This window comes from Schistocerca piceifrons, chromosome 5 (genome assembly GCF_021461385.2).
Source record: "Schistocerca piceifrons isolate TAMUIC-IGC-003096 chromosome 5, iqSchPice1.1, whole genome shotgun sequence".
NCBI lineage: Eukaryota > Metazoa > Arthropoda > Insecta > Orthoptera > Acrididae > Schistocerca > Schistocerca piceifrons.
The window spans coordinates 273,060,206-273,082,698 of NC_060142.1; the positions used below are offsets into that span (position 1 = coordinate 273,060,206).

Genomic DNA, 22,493 nt, shown 5'->3' on the forward strand with positions numbered 1-22,493 from the left:
GGACACACCAGGAACCGCGGTGTTGGCCGTCGAATGGCGCTAGATGCCCAGCATTTATGCATCGCCGCCGTCAGTGTCAGCCAGTTTGCCGTGGCATACGGAGCTCCATCGCAGTCTTTAACACTGGTAGCATGCCGCGACAGCGTGGACGTGAATCGTATGTGCAGTTGAGGGACTCTGATCGAGGGCGTATAGTGGGCATACGGGAGGCCGGGTGGACGTACCGCCGAATTGCTCAACACGTGGGGCGTGAGGTCTCCACAGTACATCGATGTTGTCGCCAGTGGTCGGTGGAAGGTGCACGTGCCCGTCGACCTGGGACCGGACCGCAGCGACGCACGGATGCACGCCAAGACCGTAGGATCCTACGCAGTGCCGTAGGGGACCGCACCACCACTTCCCAGCAAATTAGGGACACTGTTGCTCCTGGGGTTTCGGCGAGGACCATTCGCAACCGTCTCCATGAAGCTGGGCTACGGTCCCGCACACCGTTAGGCCGTCTTCCGCTCACGCCCCAACATCGTGCAGCCCGCCTCCAGTGGTGTCGCGACAGGCGTGAATGGAGGGACGAATGGAGACGTGTCGTCTTCAGCGATGAGAGTCACTTCTGCCTTGGTGCCAATGATGGTCGTATGCGTGTTTGGCGCCGTGCAGGTGAGCGCCACAATCAGGACTGCATACGACCGAGGCACACAGGGCCAACACCCGGCATCATGGTGTGGGGAGCGATCTCCTACACTGGCCGTACACCACTGGTGATCGTCGAGGGGACACTGAATAGTGCACGGTACATCCAAACCGTCATCGAACCCATCGTTCTACCATTCCTAGACCGGCAAGGGAACTTGCTGTTCCAACAGGACAATGCACGTCCGCATGTATCCCGTGCCACCTAACGTGCTCTAGAAGGTGTAAGTCAACTACCCTGGCCAGCAAGATCTCCGGATCTGTCCCCCATTGAGCATGTTTGGGACTGGATGAAGCGTCGTCTCACGCGGTCTGCACGTCCAGCACGAACGCTGGTCCAACTGAGGTGCCAGGTGGAAATGGCATGGCAAGCCGTTCCACAGGACTACATCCAGCATCTCTACGATCGTCTCCATGGGAGAATAGCAGCCTTCATTGCTGCGAAAGGTGGATATACACTGTACTAGTGCCGACATTGTGCATGCTCTGTTGCCTGTGTCTATGTGCCTGTGGTTCTGTCAGTGTGATCATGTGATGTATCTGACCCCAGGAAAGTTTCCCCTTCCTGGGACAATGAATTCACGGTGTTCTTATTTCAATTTCCAGGAGTGTGTGTGTGTGTGTGTGTGTGTGTGTGTGTGTGTGTGTGTGTGTGTGTGTGTGTGTGCGTGTGTGTGTGTGTGTGTGTGTGTGTGTGTATATATATATATATATAGTTGATCCACAGGTGTATCGTTTAATTCAACAATTGAACCCTGAGCAGTGCCCTCACAATCTCTCATTTACCCATATTAAGGGCTGCCCTTTTGAGTACTTTGAAGCACAAATACACGTCACGTCCGCCCGTCAGACTTTCTTTTCTTGTTGAAAGTCCCCAGGTCAGACTTATTGAGAATGGATTACAAAACTTCAGGGTCTCTCCCCTGATTGTAAATTCCGGTGCACCAATGTTGCCTGCAAGTAGTCTTATGTCTCTTTGTTGATTCGCGATATGGTGATGTTTCACCACACTAGACGAGGGTCTTCGGGCTGATATTTTGAAGTTACAGGACCCGTCCCTCGACACCTGTCTTCTGATCATTTGTGTGTTTGAAGTCTCACTGGCTAAAACCACTGTGTCTTGATCCAGCTGTTTTCGCAGCTCACCAGTTGCCTAGTGCCGAGTGGGAGTCTCGTCGATCCGCTGGTCCATCCCGTATCAGAAAGTCTTTTACCCGGCTTCCATCCTGTCCAGACTGTTTGCGGACTCACAAACAGTAGGAGTGCCTCCACCTGTGAGCAAGGTGCACGGCTCGCAGCTGAGCATGCCATATTGCCGTGGTGTGTCAGGTGTTGCAGAAACATCGCGTAGGTGCCACGCTTCCTGTGGGTGGACCGTCATGAATTGTCATCTCAGGACCTGGAAGCCTAAGCCTCACATTCCACTTCGGCCAAGTGTTCTCCATCATTCCCCAGTTGGGTGCCCATTTTCTCCTTACCTTGGAGGTCGCTTATATTCTGGTGGTCTTTCAAATTGACATGGCCTCATTTGTTTCTATTGTGGATGGTGCTACATACCAACGATTGGGCTTGCCAGCTTTATCCCTGTACACTCACTCTACATCAGTCAGCATTTTTTCCACACAAATCTCTTACTATAGTCGTTCCTTCACTCCTCAGTTTTTGGTGGTCAGCTCCCCTGGTGCTACTAACCTTCTGGGTGTGGACATTTTTGGTCGTCTGGGTTTATCAGTGCCGTATGTGGTACAGGCTGTTTCGATCCCCTCATCGGATACTCTCCTTGCCCCGTTGCTCAGCAAACACGAAATGTTGTTCTCATCCTCCACACCAGGGGTGAAGGGTTTCGCCGCACATGTTCAGCTTCTTCCCTCTGCTGTTCCTCTTATTTTTTAAGGCCCGCCCAGTCCCCTTTGCTCTCTGAGACAGGCTCCAGATGGAACTTCACCACTTACAAGATGAAGGCATCCTTTCTACCATCGTGCACAGTCACTGGGTGACACCTATCATGACAGTCAAGAAGCTGAATGGTGCTTTATGCATCTGTGGCAATTTTAAGGTCACGGTCAATTCTCAGTCCTTCACTGATGCATATCCTGTCCCATGACATACTCACATGTCTTGCGGGCTCAACCGTTTTTGCTAAAATCGATTTGCATGATGATTGTTTGCTGCCACCATTGGACTAGGAATCGCAGCAGATCATAGTCATCAGTACCCTGTGTGGACTTTTCCTGTACAACCACCTCCAATTTGGCATTGCCAGCGCCCCCGTCATTTCCAACATTATTTGGAGCGCCTCACAAGCCAACTATCTGCACGATGTCATCTTAGGTGGCTCATCTGCGGTGGACCTTGTGGACAAGCTAGATCGGCTGTTTCAGGTTTTTTTGGGGGCTAATCTGCATTGCCAGAAACAAAAGTGTGACTTTTTTGCACAAGAGGTCAGTTATCTCAGGTGCTGATTGATGCCCGCAGTCTACATGCCTCTAAGGATTATGTCGAGGTAATTCAAAACCTGCCTCCTCCCACCAACGTGAAGCAACTGCAATCCGTCCGCAGTCAAATCAACTATTATCGGTGCTTTATACCCCGCGCCGCCGAGATTTCGGCGCCGCTGACCGGGTTATTACACAAAGTTGTGTGTTGGGTTTGGGACATGGTGTGCAAGCAGACTTTCACACATCTCAGGTCTGCTCTCTCCCGCACTCCTTGTCTGGTTGCTTATGATCTTTCCCTGCCCCTTGTTGTCGCTGATGCCTTGGACTATCGCCTGGGTGCAGTCCTCTTGCAAGTGGTCAATGACGTTGAGAGGTCAGTGGCTTTCACATCCAAAAAATTGACCAACGCACAAACCAAATATAGTCAAATTGAAAAGGAAGCTTTGGCACTGGTTTTTGCCCTAAAAGAATTCTACGATTTTGTGTATGGTCGTCATTTCACTCTGCAGACTGACCACAAACCTTTGGTTTCTTTGTTTCACCCAGGTGCCGCAGTGTCCACCTGGACAGTGGGCCGCCTCCAGCATCGGGCACTTCTCTTGGTAATGTTCGACTTTGATATTGTCTATTGCACCTCTGAATGGCACACAAACACCAATTCTCTGTCCCGGATGCCTGCCCGGACGGACCATGAGTTTGACGCCTCTCCCTTGGTTTGTTTCCATGTAGAATTGGATGTGGATGCAGCTCTGGGCACACTTCTGTTGGATGCCGATGCAGTCTGGTGGGTCACCGCTCAGGATCAGACACTGAAAGCTGTCCGCCACCAAATCACTGCGGGTTGGCTGAACAACCGTCGTAGTGTATGCGATGCAGAAGTCCAGCATTTTGGGGATATTCGGCACAGTCTCTTTTTCTGAAGTGGCTTCATCTTTTGCATAGTGAATCAGACGTTCCCCGGGTGGTCATACCACATGCATTGCACCACATTGCATTGCACCTTGACCTCCTCCACGGGCATCATTCTCAACATCTGGCCCACCAACACCTTTATTGGCGTGGTTTGGATAAAGACATTGCATCCCTCGTGCCAGTCTGCACCACATGCCAAACACGTCAGGCAGCACCCTAGCACCAGTATTTTTTGTCGCCGAATGCAGTTGCTCTGTGGGAACGTCTCCATTTGGATTTCACAGGGCCATGTCATGGTTCCCAGTGGTACTGATAAACTCTTGGTCAGGATACCCTTATGTCTCCTGCACGAAGAACACCACTTCTGTTGAGACTATCAAAATTCTCAGGCACCTCTTTGCTATTGAGGGACTCCCGAAAATGATTGTTACGGATAACAGCTCACAGTTTACTTAGACCGAGTTTAAGTAATTCTGTATTGCCAATAGAATTTCCCTCATCCATACTGCCCATTTAACCCTGCATCAGACGGATGGGCAGAATGTTTTGTGTGGACGTTCAAGACCAAGCTCGATAAGCTGCTGAGCCATCACCCGCTAGAGGAGGCTGTGCCTCTTTTTTTTTCGCTACATACTGCACTGCCTGCCACGGTCGACCATTCTGCTCTCCCTTATCTGTCCTTGTTCCCAAGGCTTCTCACCCTCCTGCCCACACTTGGGTGCACTCCTTCCATGTCAGGCAGGAAGTCTGGGCATGGATCCACAGGCACGTAGGGCGCCTGCAGTCATCACTAAGCTCTGCAGCCGGGCAATGACGTCTCTCTGGTTGGACGATGGTTCCGCCACCCATTGGCATCTCAACCAGCTCTGCCCCCGTCTGGTGGACCATAACACCCTGAGGGAGCTGCCAGTGCCTATCGCCGGCCACCCTGTGACGGAACCTCCACTTCTGTCTCTGCCTCAGCCGCTGTCCCTGCTGCCAGCTGCCCCTGCTGCGTTGCCGCCTCCCGCCCCTTCTGACCACGAACCCATGGATGTCAACCATGATGCCCCTACTCCTATGGATGTGTGTGGTGCTGTGCATTCTTTCTTCCAGGAGGAGAAATGTTGTAGCTGCCCCTTATCAGTTAAGAGGAACCGCACAGCCGACAAGCAAGATAGGCTGTCGACCTCCCTTCAAGAGCGCAGAGTAAAACTTCACCAGTGGATATAAACAATAACAGGCTTTCTGAATACACATGGAACTACTTTGCCGGACAACATGTGACAGTGATCCACCAATCGCAACTCATGTGACTCATGTAGCACTCTGCCTACTCGGTCGTATAAGAGGGTCTGGATAGTCAGACTGACAGTGTTCACCTACCGCTAGGGGCAACTCCGGTCAGTACTTATGCCAGCTCTAGCATAGTGTACACTCACCATAGCATTCAGTAGCATGTTGTATCTTGTAATTTGTAGAGTAGATTTTGGTCATTATTTTCTTTCATTGTCTTGTTTTCTTACCTGGTTTTGCCACCACAAGAATTGTGGGGTTTTCTTGTTGTTCTTGCATTTGACAATTAGTACATGCCAAGAGGTACTTTTCTTTAGTTATAATAAAGTGTGTTCAAACTTGACTGTTAGTTCTTTCCTGCTGACTGCAATTATAATCTTAAAATGCAAGTTACATAAACAACATTTTGACTCACACAACATTCTGGAAGCTTCAAAAATAATTAGCGCAGTTTATATTGTCACTGCTTGGAGCCTTTGGTGTCAGACTAATTTTGTTGTTGAAAGGGTTAACATCATGTAAAGCTCTTTTGTAGTTGGTGGTTTTGTAGTAAGGCAATGAAACTGTTCTCAAGTCTTTGTTTGATCTGAATCTGTGTTTTCTTTTGCTATGGAACTGCAATCATGATTGTGGATTGGTTTACGTGTAATGAAAATAAACCCACATATTTTCAAAACAAGAATTATTGCTTCAAACCTCTTGTAAAAACAACCCCAACCCACAACCTGATCGCTGGAACTAATATGACTGGTAGATGAATTGACGCCATATACAGGTTAAGTAAACTATATTTTATAAAATGTGAGGATGATGTTCTTAAAATGAGTATACATTTTTATTACAGTGCTGTGCACTCTCATGAAATGTCATCGAAAGTAAACATTTTATACATACTTGTTTAGAAAAGCAACATTACAAAACAATCTCTCTCTCCCCTCCTCCCCCCTACACACACACACACACACACACACACACACACACACACACACACAGACAGAAAGCAGCCAAGTCTTGTAGAAAAATACTAACAAATGGAGAATAATGTTAACTCATAGATGTCTTATGGTACTGCAAGAAAAATCCAAGGGGCAACCAGTGGACTACCCATGTGGCAGCATGTCAGGCAGCCACCAGATGCTATAGGCTAGGACCACAAAGTGATGCAATGACATTACAGAACACCACTGAGAGGCACAAATCCAAGTGCACTCGGCACACATATCAACAATAAAAATGAGGTCAGGATTTCCTGGCAACACAGTGTGGGCTGAGGGATATAAGGAAATATACATCATGTAAAGCCAATGGCAAGCTTAGGACTCAGTGTGTGACCTTATAGGGAGACATTTCTCTCCCTCCACCTAGCCTTTGGAAAATATCTGAAGAGCAGTGCATAGTTACAGCCAACAAGGTGGTGAGAGGCCTTTGGCATCACATCATATCAAAGACAGGTGGGGGTGAAGGGAAAGCTGAACAAAACTCAGAGGCAGTACACTCTGAGCAGTAAAGAAGGGAGGTCAGTGAAGCCAGGAAAGTCAGAATGGAGCAGGGAAGCAGCCAGGAAAGGCTAGACAGAAGTAGCTGCAATAATATCAGTGCAGTTAATGAAATTGTAGGTGAATAGCTGGGGATCTCTGTGTGTTGTATAGTGGGTGCAGGTTCACTTCATACTGACATTCTCATTTCAAAGCAGACAGAACAGTGCTAGCCAGTCACTGTCTCTATACTAAGATTCAGTGTATTCAAATGTACAACTGCTTCAAGAGCAAGAGCAAGAAATGAAATTGTTTCCTGAATGAATTTAGAAGTTGCAAAGCACTTCAAGTTGGCATAATTTCCAGTCACTTGCCAATCCTTAACCTTTGTAATAAGTGATTTAAAATTGTAGCCAGGTTATGACTCTCCTGACGTAGGCCAGCTGGCTAATTGCCTTCTCATGAACCTTGTCGCCCAATCTTGGGAAATACTCACACTTGGGACATGAGAGAATGAAGTAAAATTCTGGTGCCAGTTGTGGAAAAGGTTTTCACAAAGGCATTTGGATGGTAACCTATTGACTCAGTACACCATAGCAACTGTGGAAAACTGCAGGAAGTTGTGGTGACTTGCAACTTTCAACCTAGTAGAAATTCTACCCCACGACAGCAACATTCCAAATGTAAAGTTTGGAAGGTAGGAGGCAAGGTACTGGCAGAAGTAAAGCTGTGAGGATGGGGTGTGAGTCGTGCTTAGGTAGCTCAGTTGGTAGAGCACTTGCCTGCGAAAGGCAAAGGTCCTGAGTTTGAGTCTCGGTCCGGCACACAGTTTTAATCTGCCAGGAAGTTTCATTCAAAATGGAGTCCCAATGGACAGTGGGCAACAGTAGTCGAGGCTGCATCAAGGGTGGTGTTAGGGTCAGCACAGCTGAGCAGGGCAACAGCTGATGTGTCACAGATTGCAAGGCCTGAGCAGACAGAGGTCCAGTAGACTGAGGCCAGGGCTCTGATCTCGGAATCAACACAATGTAGGTTACTGACTCATCTTGAAGCACCACAATAAGGTGGCAAGAGTGCCTATTGGATATTTATAGGGGGCAAGACTTGGGAATCTGGCGTATTTTTAATATTTTGGAAGCCAAATGGGAACTTTTAAATAGCCATAAAAAAAGTTCCAGTTGTGACCCTGTTGAAAATCTACATAATACTGGCCTTTAAGTTATTTTCTTGAAAGAAAGCATCTGAATACACTGTATTTTTCCTTGCCTTAACAGGAGGGAGGGGGGGGGGGGGGGGGTGCATGGATCCCCCTTATCCCCAGGCACAGGGAACCTCGTAAGGCAGCACATATGTGAAGTTACTTGTAGCAGTTGTAACTGTAACTCTACGTTGTTAGCTATAAGGTGTTTAAAATATCTGCTCCTATTGAAGTAAGGATAGCAGGAAGCGGTAACATAAGTTCTAAAGAAGCATTGTGTATTATGGGCAAACCTTTCAACAGCAGTAAGAGAGGCCTAAGTGAATTGATTGCAAATGTAGATTTTGTGTCTGAAATAATCAAACCAGAAAAATGTGGGATTCTGTTAAAATTCATTAAAGCAAAAATTCTGGGTTCTGGGTGGATCCAGATTGAGACTGCAAGTATGTGAGAAAACGAGCATGTGAGAAGAAGTAAAGTGTGTTTTGGAAGACAACTACACAAGTAAGAGGACAACAGACTATTCCACTTTCAAAATATTTCAGATGAGACAAGGCCGTGGGGGACCAACTTCGATGTGGGCAAATAAGATTGATAAAATGCATAGATGTTTTTAGGAAGCTGTAAAGAGGGTTACAAGTAAAGATAACCAGAAAGGTACCATAGAGGTGGTAGAGTCCTTAGGAAGAGTATGTTTCATACAAAGGTTGAATAACAATAGAATTCAAACAATAGTTAGAAGTCATGGTGATGAAACTGGGTCAACTGCATCTGTCAAGTTAGCACTACAGAAAGAAAGTGCACTATTGTCAATGAGAGGAAGAAGAATAATCCCATGCACACAGATTGAGGATATGAATAAATTGATAAGACAGTATAACGAAAGTACAGAACTGAAGTGTTTTACACGTGGCTTGCAAGGGAATATAGCAAGGAAATGCAGTAGGAACAGGACAGAGGGAAGGATGACAAAACAGATCACATATTTTTGCTATTGTTATGACAAACCAGGTCACACAGATGTGGAATGCATGACACGGGGAAGTGACAGAAACAGCTCACAGCAAGTTAAAAAGGAATTGTACAGAGATCAATGGATTGCATTCACTTTGTGAATGGAGATGCCTGCAATGTAATCTGCCTGGAAACTTTGGTGTACTGTGTACCAGAGTAAGTGGTGTGACTTGTTTCAAATGTAAACAAGCCACACACTGTGCTAAGGATTGGCATGAAGGCCCTTGGCATGTGTGAAGGAAGCGTAGTGAGCTAGTGTCAAATAGAACAAGGAAAGTAGTTCAGGAAAACTAAAATGTGTCAAAGCCCCACAGTCAGGCATTTTAGCTTTAAAAATTCCTGCAGTCTGGGTAATAGATTGCACCAAAGAAAATGGTGTGCTAGTATTACACTGAAGCACCAAAGAAACAGGTATAGGCACGCGTAATCAAATACAGAGATATGTAAACAGGCAGAATATGGCACTGCAGTCGGCAATGATTATATAAGACAACAAGTGTCTGGCACAGTTGTTAGATCAGTTACTGCTGCTACAATGGCAGGTTATCAAGATTTGAGTGAGTTTGAACATGGTGTTACAGTCAGTGCATGAGCGATAGGACACATCTCCGAGGTAGTGATGAAGTGGTGAGTTTCCCATATAACCATTTCACAAGTGTACCATGAATATCAGGAATCCGGTAAAACATCAAATCTCTGACATTGCTGTGGCCAGAAAAAGATCCTGGAAGAATGGCACCAAAGACAACTGAAGAGTATCGTTCAACATGACAGAAGTGCAACCATTCCACTTATTGCTGCAGATTTTTAATGCTGGGCCATCAACAAGTGTCAGCGTGAGAACCAGTCAATGAAACATCATCGATATTGGCTTTCAGAGCTGAAGGCTGACAACTGCATGATGCGTAGCTTTACGCCCCGCCAGAGCCCATCAACACTGACATTGGACTGTTGACGACTGGAAACATGTTGCCTGGTCGGACACATCTCATTTCAAACTGTATCAAGCACATGGACATGTATGGGCATGGAGACAACCTCATGAATCCATGGACTGTTCAAGCAGGTGAAGGCTCTGAAATGGTGTGGGGCGTGTGCAGTTGGAGTGATGTGGGACTCCCGATAGTCTCGATATGACTCTGACAGGTCACACTTACAAAGCATCCTGTCTGATCACCTGCATCCATTCATGTCCATTGTGCATTCTGATGGTCTTGGGCAATTCCAGCAGGACAATGCGACACCCCACATGTCCAGAATTGCTACAGAATGGCTCTAGGAACACTCTTCTCACTTTAAACACTTTTGCTGGCCACCAAACTCCCTAGACAAGAACATTATTGAGCATATCTGTGATGCCTTGCAACGTGTGGTTCAGAAGAGATCTCCACCCCTCATACTCTTACAGCTTTATGGACAGCCCTGCAGGGTTCAAGATGTCAATTTCCTCCAGCACTACTTCAGACATTAGTCAAGTCCATGCCATGTCATGTTGTGGCACTTCTGCGTGCTCAAGGGGGCCCTACACAATATTAGGCAGGTGTACCAGTTTCTTTGGCTCTTTAGCATATATTGTGTAGAGATGAGGAAGAAATTAAAGCTGTAAATAGATATGGGGGCCACATTTTTGCTTCTTAAGAGAAAAAGTATTCTTGTAAACTGTACAATTAGAACACACAAAGCATCAAAGCTTTAACCAAAGGGCATCACCAGCGAAGCTGTACATACATTAGGCGCAGTGGAAATACATTTAAGTCTGGAAGGTGCCAGAGAAGAACAACACAAGTTTCATGTGTGTGTCAGGACTAGACATCCAATGTGACAGGTTGATCGGTAGATATTTTCTATCGCAGCATAAAGCTAAATTAGACTAAGCAGGAAAAGTGTTAAGATTACAAGGGAAGGACACAACCTTAACAGTGGAGGAGGAACCAAAAGGATATAAGTTCAAGGCCGATTAGAGGAGCCCGATGGGGAAATTGGATGACATGAGGGAAAGATAATGCAATTGAACATGTACAGTGAAGTACTGTGACTTGGTGAAAGGGAAATGGTTATCCCAAAACAGAAAATTGTACATGGGGTGTACATACCAGAGTTGTAAGTCCAATGAATTTGTCAGAGGAAAAAGTACAATTAAAAATGTCAGGTTAGTGACAGAAGAATTAGCATGAAATCGGAGGCAGTAAGGAAGTCACTGGAAAAGATAGGAAGATGTGGTAGCTCTTTGCAAAAAACAAATGAGTGTGGATAGCTTCAATGTGGAAGAAAAGAATGCATTAGTAGAAGTTTTCACAGTGTATGGAGATGTATTCCATCTACCAAGTGACAAATTGTCACATATATCCACAATGGCACACAGAATACCAACAGCACCGGAACATGTGGGGAAGGTAGTGAATGCTAGACCATGCAGCATACCATAATTACTGAAAGCTCTAGCCCATGGAATGCATCTTTGTTAGTTCCAAGAAAGAGAGATGCCAGTGGTAAACAGAAGTGGATAATTGTAGTGGAATGCAGGCTGTTAAATGACTTCACAGTAAGTGATGCATTTCTGTTACCAAGTATCTCCAGTGTCTTGGACCAACTAGGACAAGCAAAGTACTTCTAGGCACTTAACTTGCAAGTGGACCATCATATACTGATGTATGAGCAGGACAGAGATAAGATAGCATCCAGCTCAAACTATTAACATTATGAGTATAAATGAATGCCAGTGGGAGTGAAAGGAGCCCCAGGTTGTTTTCAATGACTGATGAACACAGTTTTGGCAGGTCTGCAAATGCTAAAATGTTTTCTGTACCTAGATGATATAATGTGTTGCAGAAGAAACCTGCAAGAGCATAATGAGAAACTCACTTTAATTCTTGATAGGTTGCAAGAGCACAAATTACAGCTGCAACTGGATAAGTGTAATTTCTTAAGAAAAGAAGACATTTTCTTGGGTGATTTTATTATGAACCAGGGAATCTCACTGGATGTGACAGAGGTGGAAAAGGTGAGTTCTTTCCACGGCTAAGCACAGTGAAGGAATTGAAAAGGTTTTTAGGATTAATTGGATACTACTGATGACTTATTGCAAAGTTCAGCAAAATCACAAAGCAGCTTCATGAGCTGCTAGAGAAAGGAGAAGAATATGAATGGGTCAAATAAAAAAAACAATGCATTCAAGGACCTAATGGAGAAATTGTTTATTCCAACACTACTTCAGTACCCAGATTTTACAAAGCCATTCATAGTGATGACAGACATGAGCAGTCCATCTCTGGGAGTAGCTCTATCCCGAGGCAATGAGGTTAGCAAATACTCGCTCATTGCATAGGCATCCAGGCCATTAAATAAGGCAGAATCAAACTACAGTACCACAAAGATGTACAAGAATATGTATGGAAATGTCCATCACACCAAAAGTATAAGTTTACGCCGTCATAGACAAAAATGACACTGGAAATAACAGACACTGAAAAAATCGTATTTGAGATGTGTTCAATTGATATAGTGGACCCTTCAGAGGTATCAAGCACAGGAAAGAGATACATGCTGGCATTCCAAGATGATTTAAGTAAGTTTACCTTAGCGGTGATAATAGAAAGGCAAGATGCTGAAACAGTAGCAGAAGTATTTTAGGAACGCATGAATTTAAGATATGTAGTTTCATGAGTGCTTTTAACTGATAAAGGGTCAAACCTGTTAAGTGATCTTTTTAATAGGGTTTGTAAATTTTTGTGGATTATCAGAATATGTACAAAAGCATACCATCCACAGTCAAATGGTGCACTAGAAAGAAGTCACTGTACACTGACAGAGAACTTGATACACATTGTGATTGGGGATCAAAGTGCATGGGACAATTGGGTACCATATTCAATTTCTGTATTGAACACACCACCACACAGTAGTACAGTTTATACAACCTTTGAATTCATGTATGAAATATCGGTTAATGTAGCAGAATATTGCAATGAGAATCAGCTTTGGTAAGTTATGACTGCAAAACATATGTGAACAGATTGAGAGCTAGAATGCAAGAAGCACATGATATAGCAAGAACATTGATAATACAACAGAAAAGGACTAACAAAGAACAGCATGATAAATGACAAAATCCAAAAGAATTCAAGTGCATGATAAAGTGATGCTGTATGATGAGACAGTAAGACATGGCAAACCTAGGAAGCTACCCTCACAGTGGTGAGGGCCATATGAAGTAGTAAGGATAAACACACAGAATTTAATTATAAAAATGAAAGGAAACAAAGAAATGGAGGTACATGCAAACAGATTAAAACAGCATGGCACAAGTAGGAGGGACACTAGTACTACTAGTGATCACAGCAAGTGCCAACACAGAATAATTGACAATGGATTCTAAAGCTCCAGAAAGAGAGAAAACTTTAGATTATACTATGATAATTTAGGAGAAGTGGAAATATACAGTATCACTTGAAGAATTGAAATATACATAAATTTAAGTGCTATGACTGAGACTTCCAGGTGGCTGAAAAGCATGAAAAATTGGCAGTACAGAGAGGTATGGACGCTCTGAGAGAACTTAATTTAGGCTTAACAGATAGTTGCTTACTTGACCAACAAGTGACATTCCATACAGAAAGAATAACAGAATTACAGAAGTTGGTACATGAATTACCAAGGCACAAGACAACAAAGAAGAGGAGCCTGTTTAAATTTTGCCAGCCAGGTAATAAACTATTTGGCACACTAGACATAGCTGATGCTACATATTATAAGGAACACAAAAAAGTTGGTAAATAGAAGAGTAAGTATGATAAAGAAAAATGAAAACATGTTAAAATTTTGAATGGGAAGAATACAAACAAATGAAAAATACCCTAGCTAATGCACAGAAGGGCATATTGCAACCTCACATAACAAACCCCGTACAAAATGTGAAGTTCCTCAATTTAATAAGAGATGAACTTAAAGACATTAAGTCCCCTGTTCCTCTAGTCAAATTGTCAGGATATCTCGTGTTAATGTTTATCAATATAGATGTATTTATAGCAGAAAGGATATTAGGATACATACTGAATGTTCCCTTAATTACATGTTTACCTTATACAGTACATTTCCTTTACCAAAAGAAATCCCTCAGTCGAAAGTGAAGTATATTTTCATCCACCCAGAAAAAGAGTTTTTACTTAATGATGATGCAAAGAGCCAGTAAGCAAAATGGTCAACAAAACAACTAGATTGTTAAGAACTAAATAAGAACAAAAGGCTTTGCAGACAAACATTTACACTATTGTCAACATCTGATCAGGAAGAGTCTAAGGCAAAGTTGCTTCATACTATAAGTGTCTGTGTAAAGAGAATTGCATCTTTAAATCAAAGAACTGGACACAATTAAATAGTAATGGGTAGTTGTACATGGTTCCTAAAGAGAAAAGTCTGACAGTACTATGTGGGAAACAAGTTCCAACAAATGTATTACTAGAACAAGTTGGAAAAGTCAGCTTCTACAATAAATGTTAAGGATATGGAACAAGAGCATTTATACAGACAGACTGAATAATATGTACAAATACAACTAAGGATGTAATATCACAAATAGAGTAGGAACTGACTGTGTAGTAAATAAGGAGAATACCAACAGCATGACTCGCCTTCTCTGTTATCTTATTTGCACTGGCAGTCTTCACAAAATGCATCACTCTGCAAATTTTGCTATTATGCCACAGTCCCAACATCTCATTTAGTGAGTTTTGATGTAGTAACTGTTTTTACAAAGTTACCTCTTGCTGATCCCTTGGTACTAATTGGTAAACAGTTTCAGATGGGCATCACTGCTTTGTTTCGGCACATCCTGTCCTCAATCTATTTTATGTTCAACCAGGAATATTTTGAATAAACTGATGGCATCACCACTGGCAGCCCATTGTCTCCTGATGGCTAACATTTTATCAAGCATTTTGAGGAAAGAGCACTTGATCAGTGGTTCTGAAACAACTGTCTTTTGGAGATACGTGGATGATACTTTCATAGTGTGGCCCCAAGGAGAAGATAAGTTAATGGAGTTTTTACATCATCTTCATTCAGTTTACTATGGAATTAGAGAAAGATAGCGGTCTCCCAATTTTACATGTTTTGGTTCGACAGAAGAGTGACGTCTCTCTGGAACATTCTGTTTACTGTAAGCCCACTCACACTGATTTGCACTTACTCTTTGAGTTGCCATCACCCATCACTACCATGAGTGTGCTGAACACCTTTGTACACAGAGCGCATACAGTGTCAGATGCAGTTAGTCGCCCAAAGAGTTTGCACATTTAAAGACAATGTTCAGAGACAATGGATACTCCACCCCACATTCTCAGCTAAAACCAAGAACTGGAAAATGGATAAAGAAGAGAATGTGCCAGCAAAGTTTCTAGCTTTCCTTCCCTTTGTTGGAAATATTTCCTTCAAAATTGCAAGAATCCTTAGTAATTTTCAGGTGAAAGTGATTTTCCACCCACCACTAAGATTTAGGACCTGCTGGGATCAGTGAAAGATAATTGTTATTGCGGAAGGTGGAACTTACAAAATATCTTGTCCATGTGGTACAGCCTATATAGGACAAACAACACACACAGTAGAAGAATGCTGCACAAAACATAAATGCTGCACTCGCCCTTTGCAACCCAGCAAGTCTGCAACTGCAGAACATTGTATCTTCAATGGACACTCAATGGACGATGACAAAATATTAATTTTGGCCACAGAAACTTTTTTTTGAGACTCCATTATAAAAGAATCCATTGAAATACGCACCATGGAAAATCTGATGAACCCTGACAGTAAGTACCGGCTGAATAATGTGTGAAATCGCGTCATTGTCATCTCTGAGATTTGCTCCAGATGAAGACACCAGAATGCTCTGATGGCTGCGATGTGCGGCAATGCCGAAGACAACTGATCTTCGCAGATCCACCAGTGAGGGTGCTGCTGCTGGTTGGTGTGGTCCATCTATCACCATGACTCTGACACATTTGCGGCAGTACTCTCAGAACGCTATAGAGTGCGGAGTGGAGAACATCCGTCAGTCTTTGATGGCTCACCTGAAGGTGACTGGCAGGTGCCCAGTCAAAATATAGTGGATGGATGTTTATGATGATCAGCTTTTAGAACATTTAATTCACCAGGAAAATTTTTAGTTTCACATCAGACGCCTTTACGGGGAGAAGATGGGCTCACATGAAAGAAATTTTGACAAGCTGTGTGATAAGAAAGCAAAACTTTTAAGTTCTTTAAGTTTTTTTAATGAGATGACAGGACCATGGCATAATACCAAAATTTGCCAAAGTGACACATTTTATTAAGACTGTCACTGCATGGAAGATAATAAAGAAGGCCAGTCATGCTATTGTTGAGAAGAGAATTTTCTATATGAGACAAAGGTTGGATGCCATTTCAGAAGAACTGTTCCACCTATATCTGAAGGTTGCAGCCCTTCTGTCTCCTGTATCACAGGCTTGGGTTGATGGAGTGACTTCAGCCTAGTTTGATTGGATATATAAGGATGCAAGCTCTTGGCAGATGCCAAAATTTTATTGTTTGGTGCCACAACAGCTGTCACCACAGGGAAAAACTGCACGATGTTCTACTGTCAACTTCCAGGGAAGAAATGCGATGATGTGATGCTGTCTGTATTGGGTAAAGGACTCAATTTTTCATGTACACCTCATGCACTACCTCCGATAAGTTTTGTGAGTAGCATTGAAGAAGTTGTACGATGCTTTCCTATGGATGCTGCCAAACAAATAAGAAGGGGAACTTGCTGGGCTCTTTTGAAAGCTCCTCCTCAATGCAGTAATATAACCTCTGAAGAAAGGGCTGCACTATGCAGTCTCCAAGAGGATCTGGACATAGTGGTGCTGTAGGCTGATAAAGGTAACTCAACTGTTTTGTTGGCCCGCCTGGTTGGCCGTGCAGTCTAACGCACTGCTTTCCGGGCGGGAAGGAGCGCCTGGTCCCCGGTACGAATCCGCCCGATGGATTTGTGTCGAGGTCTGGTGAGCCGGCCAGTCTGTGGATGGTTTTTAGGTGGTTTTCCATCTGCCTTGGTGAATGAGGGCTGGTTCCCCTTATTCTGCCTCAGTTACACTATATCGGCGATTGCTGTGCAAACAAGTTCTCCACTTACGTGTACACCACCATTACTCTACCACACAAACATAGGGGCTACACTCATCCGGTGTGAGACATTCCCTGAGGGGTCCACCGGGGGCCGAACTGCACAATAACCCTGGGTTTGGTGTGGGGTGGCAGAGGGGTGAAGTGGACTGCGGTAGTCATCATGGGGTTGTGGACCACTACGACTGCGGCAGGGACGGAGCCTCTCCATCGTTTCTAGGTCCCCGGTTAACATACACACATACATACAAACAACTGTTTTGTTACCTTGTAGTTTGTATTTGGAGGAGATCTATGGCCTACTTAGGGATGCTCTGTACAGGAAGACTGATCACGACCCTACTGCAAGATGCAATGGAAGATGTGTACATTCCTGAATTGTTCCTCATTACCTCCAAAGACCATCAAGTGGTTAAAACCACAGGGTAGCATACCGCCAAGATTGCATACAGCACAAAGATGGTCTTCCTTTACAGCCTACAGTGAGTAATATTGAAGCCTCCACATATGATTCAGCCGGACATCTTGGTTTCTTGCTGAGACCATTGCTTGGCAAATGTCCATGAGGGCTCTCTATCTAAGTAGTTCAGATATTCTAGTGAGTTTTCATGTAGTGGCTCTTTTTACAAAGATACCTCTTGTTGATTTCTTGGCACTAATTGGTAAACAGTTTCTGGTGGGCATCACTAATGTTTTGACATGCTCTTTCCTCAACCTATTTTGTGATCACCCATGTCGCTCTTTCCTCAACCTATTTTATGATCAACCAGGGTATTTAGAACAGACTGATGCCATCATCATGGGCAGCCACTTGTCCCCCCTGGTGGCTAAATTTTTTTATGGAGGATATGGAGGGAAGGCACTTAAATCAGTGGTTCTTAAACCAACTGTTTTTTGGAGGTACATGGATGATACTTTCATGATGTGGCCCCATGAAGAAGATAAGTTAATAGAGTTTCTATGATGTCTGTTCAAATATTTCTGGAACATTTGTAATGTTACACCAGTGGTGTGACAGAGCAAAATGCAGTTAGCATACCTGCACACACCAGTGTTTAATGCGCATCTGCTGGAAGTTTCATTGTTGTGTGTCTGTTAGTTATTGTTCAGTGCTGTACTGAATAGAATGTTGTGTAGCACAGTTTGCAAATTTTGAGATGGCAGAATTAGAGGAACAGAGCATGAATTTTGTGTGAAACTCAAGAAAACATCTATAGAGACAAACCAAATAATGCAGTAAGCCTGCAAAGACTGACTGTCCAAAAGATTGCAGAAGAATGTAACATTTCAGGTCGATCATGTTGAAATCCTGATGCAGCATCCTGGAATGCATTGTGTTGCATCAAGTTCATCCCATGGCTCATGAGTCAAGACCAGAAAGATCTTCACCTCACAATCTGTGAAGAGCTTTTGGATCATGCAAATGAGAATGATATGTTCCTTAAGAGAATCATAAATGGTGATGAGACATGGCTCGCCGGTTATGATATTGAGACCATCACAATGGGTCCAGAAATATTTTCTACCCCCAAAACAAGCTCATCAGGTCAGGTGACATGTCAAAGCCTTGCTGGTAGTTTTCTTTGACTTTGAAGGATTAGTTCATCATGAATTCATGCCACAGAGTCAAATTGTTAATTGAAGGCACTATCTGGACATGTTGTGACACCTGCAAGAAAATGTTTCAAGGAAAGAGCCTGAAATATGGCAAGATAATTCATGGTTCTTGCATCATGATAATGCACCTGCACATTCATCCCTGTTGATGAATGACTGCAGCACAAAAAATGAAGTCATTGTGCTGCCTCATCCTCCGTACTCTCCAGATCTGGCCCCTGTTGTCTTTTTTATTTCCAAAGTTGAAAACCCCAGTGAAAGGATGAAGATTTGCAATGACAGATAAGATAAAAGAAAATTCGCAGACAGTGCTTTGTGCAATCCAGCAAGAGGCATACCAAGACTGCTTCCGGAAGTGGAAATGGCTTTGGGAGTGGTGTATCAATTGTGGAGGAAAGTATTTCAGAGGAGACCATGCACAATACATAAATGGCAAGCGTAGAAAAATTGTGTGGACAAAGTTCCAGAATGTTTTAAACAGACCTCATAATCATATTAACTCCATTCATGAGAACATTCGATATACTATTGAATTACAGGATAGTTGCCTCCCAAACTGGATGTTTTGGTTCAACAGAAGAGTGACTGGGAAATGGATAAGAGGAAAATGTGCCAGCAAAGTTCCAAGCTTTTCTTCCCTTTCTTGGAAACATTTCCTTCAAAATTGCAAGAATTCTTAGTAATTTTCAGGTGAAAGTAATTTTCCACCCATAATCTAAGATTTCAGACCTGCTGGGATCGGTGAAAGATAATTTGTTATTGCAGAAGGCTGGAATTTACAATATACCTTCCCAATGTGATATGGTCTACATAGGGCAAACCACAAGCACAATGCAAGAACCTGCACAGAATATAAATGTTGCGCTCGCATTTGCAATCAGAGAAAGTCTGCAATAGCAAAACATTGCATCTCCAATGGACATTCAATGGAGTATGTGAAAACATTAATTTTTGCCCCAGCAACATCTTTTTGGGACTCCATTACAAAATAACACATTGAAATATGCACCACGGAAAATCTAACGACCCATGACAGTGGCTGCTAGCTCGATAATGCATGAAATCCCATCATCTTTGAGGTTTGCTCCAGATGAAGATTCCAGAATACTCCGATGGCTGCAGTGAGTGGCTAAGCTGAAGGCAGCTGATCCTTGCAGTTCCACCAGTGAGGGCACTGCCACCGGGTGGTGTGGTCTATCTGTCATCATGACTCTGACACATGCGCGGCAATATTCTCAGCACTCTATATAGGGTGGAGCGGAGAACATCTTCATAAGTCTTCAGTGGCTCACCTGAAGATGACTGCCAGGTGTCCAGTAAAAATATAGTGAGGTGAAGTTAATGATGACTGGTTGTAATCCCACAATCAATTTGAACATTTGTAATTATACCAAATGGAACCATATGGAGAGAAATGTAACAAAAATATACGTTAATGTCTAAAAATAAATGGTTTCTGAATTGATGCAACTCTAAGGAGTACTGCCAATTACCCAGGGAGTGGAGGTGTCATATCCACAGAAAACAGCCAAGTCTTGTAGAAAAATAGTGACAGATGGAGAATTCTGTTACATCTTAGAAGACTTAGGGTGGGGCAAGGAAAAGTAACAGGGCAATCAGTGGGCCAACCAGGCCCCAGCATGTCCAGCAGTCACACACAGAGATAATGCTATAAGCTATGAACACAGAGTGATTCAAGGACATTACATAGTACCATTGATAAGCAAAGCTCCAAGTGTACTCAGTAAACATATTGACAAAAGCTTGTTTGGGTTTCTTATGCCTGTAATTCAGTTCAAGTACTTTTGCAACATAGAACTTTCTTTCTGTCTTTTTCTTTTATTAGTATAATTGTGGCATTGTGAAAGATATGTTATTTCAGTATAAAGTTACCCTATCAGGTACAACTTCACCACCTATAATAGTTACTGGTATGAGGCAACTCACAACATTTTTATTTCAATGGCTAGTCTGACAGATATCTATCTTTAAAAGGTAGATGGCTAAGTTTATAATACAGAAACAGCTTACTGGTAAAACTCCACTCTGCTGCATAATTTGACAATTAAGTGGATATGCTGACAGCTGGAAAAGAGCATTTGCAGCAGCACGGCAAACAGCCTGGTTCTTTGATACCAAGTAATTGACAATCACAGGGATACACCCGAGACGGCCAATTTCATATCTGTTAGCATCCACTGCAGAGACATTAGCAATTGCTTGTGCCAGATTTTCTCGGAAAATGTCTTCTTCCTATAATGAGAGACATAAACTGGTAAAGCAGCAAGAGAACAAATGAAACTGATGTAGTAAAATTATTAACTATATGAAAATCATGGTAGCTGTTACAAAAAGGTTTCACCTAGCAACTTCCTCCAAATTCAAATGGTTCAAATGGCTCTAAGCACTATGGGAATTAACATCTGAGGTCAACAGTCCCCTAGTCTTAGAACTACTTAAACCTAACTAACCTAAGGACATCACACACATCCATGCCCGAGGCAGGATTCGAACCTGCGACCGTAGTGGTCGCGTGGTTCCAGACTGAAGCGCCTAGAACCGTTCAGCCACGCCGGCCGGCCAACTTCCTCCATGTTTGAAATTTTCAAACCAACCAAAAACATGCACTGCTGATTAAAAAGTAATTAAAAATGAAGTAAAATATTTTCAAGTCAGTCTACATCTACGTGCATAGTATGCAACCCCCACTGCTCCATTAGGATATCTTCTCATTCCATTTCTGTATGGGTCACAGGAACAACGACTGCTTAAATATCTCTATACACTCAGTAATTGCTCTAATCTTGCTTTCATGGCACCTGTGAGAGTGATACTTAGGAGGCAATAGTATGTGCCTAGTTTCCTCACTTAATACTAGTTCTCGAAATTTTGTAAATATCTTATCCCAGGATATCTGGTGCCATTTCAGTTTTTCTGCATTTCTGCTACTCTCTCCTGTTGGCTGACAAACCCATATTTTAAAATCCTCTTCACCCAGTGGTGCCAGGAGAACACACATATAAAAAGGTATTGAGATTTGCAAGGCTGCACAGCTGTGGCTCCTTCTTCTAGCAGAAAGGTTGAAGGGGAAGGAAGAGAGGTGAACAAATAACACATTTTGCAGTGTGGACCAATGTGAAATGCGAAGGGAGTTAATGAGGTTCCGGAAGGTACAGACAGGGATGTGGAGTCATGCTGACTCCAATGGCATAGCAAGCTGCACTAGTTTTCTCGGCTGAGATTCCATGACACGAACAGCCTGATCCAGGTGATCCCACAGTTTCTTGACTGTGTTTGAATCTAGGAAGTTTGGTATCCAGCAGAGTACAGAAAACTCATCCAGTGCTCTTTGAACCATGCACATACACTGCAAGCTATGTTGCATTCTCCTGCTGGTAGATGCCATCGGGCTGAGGAAACAATATGTAGGGGTGGACATGGCTGCGAAGGAGAGATGTGTCCTTGTATTGACCCATTATGCCTTCCTGAATGATGAGGTCACCCAAAGGATGGCACAAATACATTCCTCAGAGCATAACATATTTATGAACTGCCCTTTAAAGGTGTCAGTGGATCATTTATGTAGGTTACAAACAAGAATGGGCCCAACAGTGATCCCTGTGGCACTTCACATGCTATGTTTGCCCATTATAACAATATTTCCACGCCTCAGGTACAGTTTGTTAATGAGACCCTCCGTTTCCTGTAATGAAGGTAAGAGCCCATCCTTGCCATTAATGC

The 22,493-nt window shown here is 43.4% G+C and overlaps 1 protein-coding gene across 1 annotated transcript in view; it reads right to left on the reverse strand.

The window, feature by feature from the left end:
* Positions 1–12,209: 12,209 nt before the first annotated feature.
* Positions 12,210–22,493, reverse strand: part of LOC124798938 (armadillo repeat-containing protein gudu-like) — a 114,497-nt gene continuing 104,213 nt past the window's right edge. The window contains exons 10-11 of the mRNA XM_047262472.1: positions 20,784–21,005; positions 12,210–12,356 (exon numbers count right to left, since the gene is read on the reverse strand). Coding sequence (XP_047118428.1) covers positions 12,210–12,356; positions 20,784–21,005 — 369 coding nt within the window. The remainder of the gene's footprint in view (positions 12,357–20,783; positions 21,006–22,493) is intronic.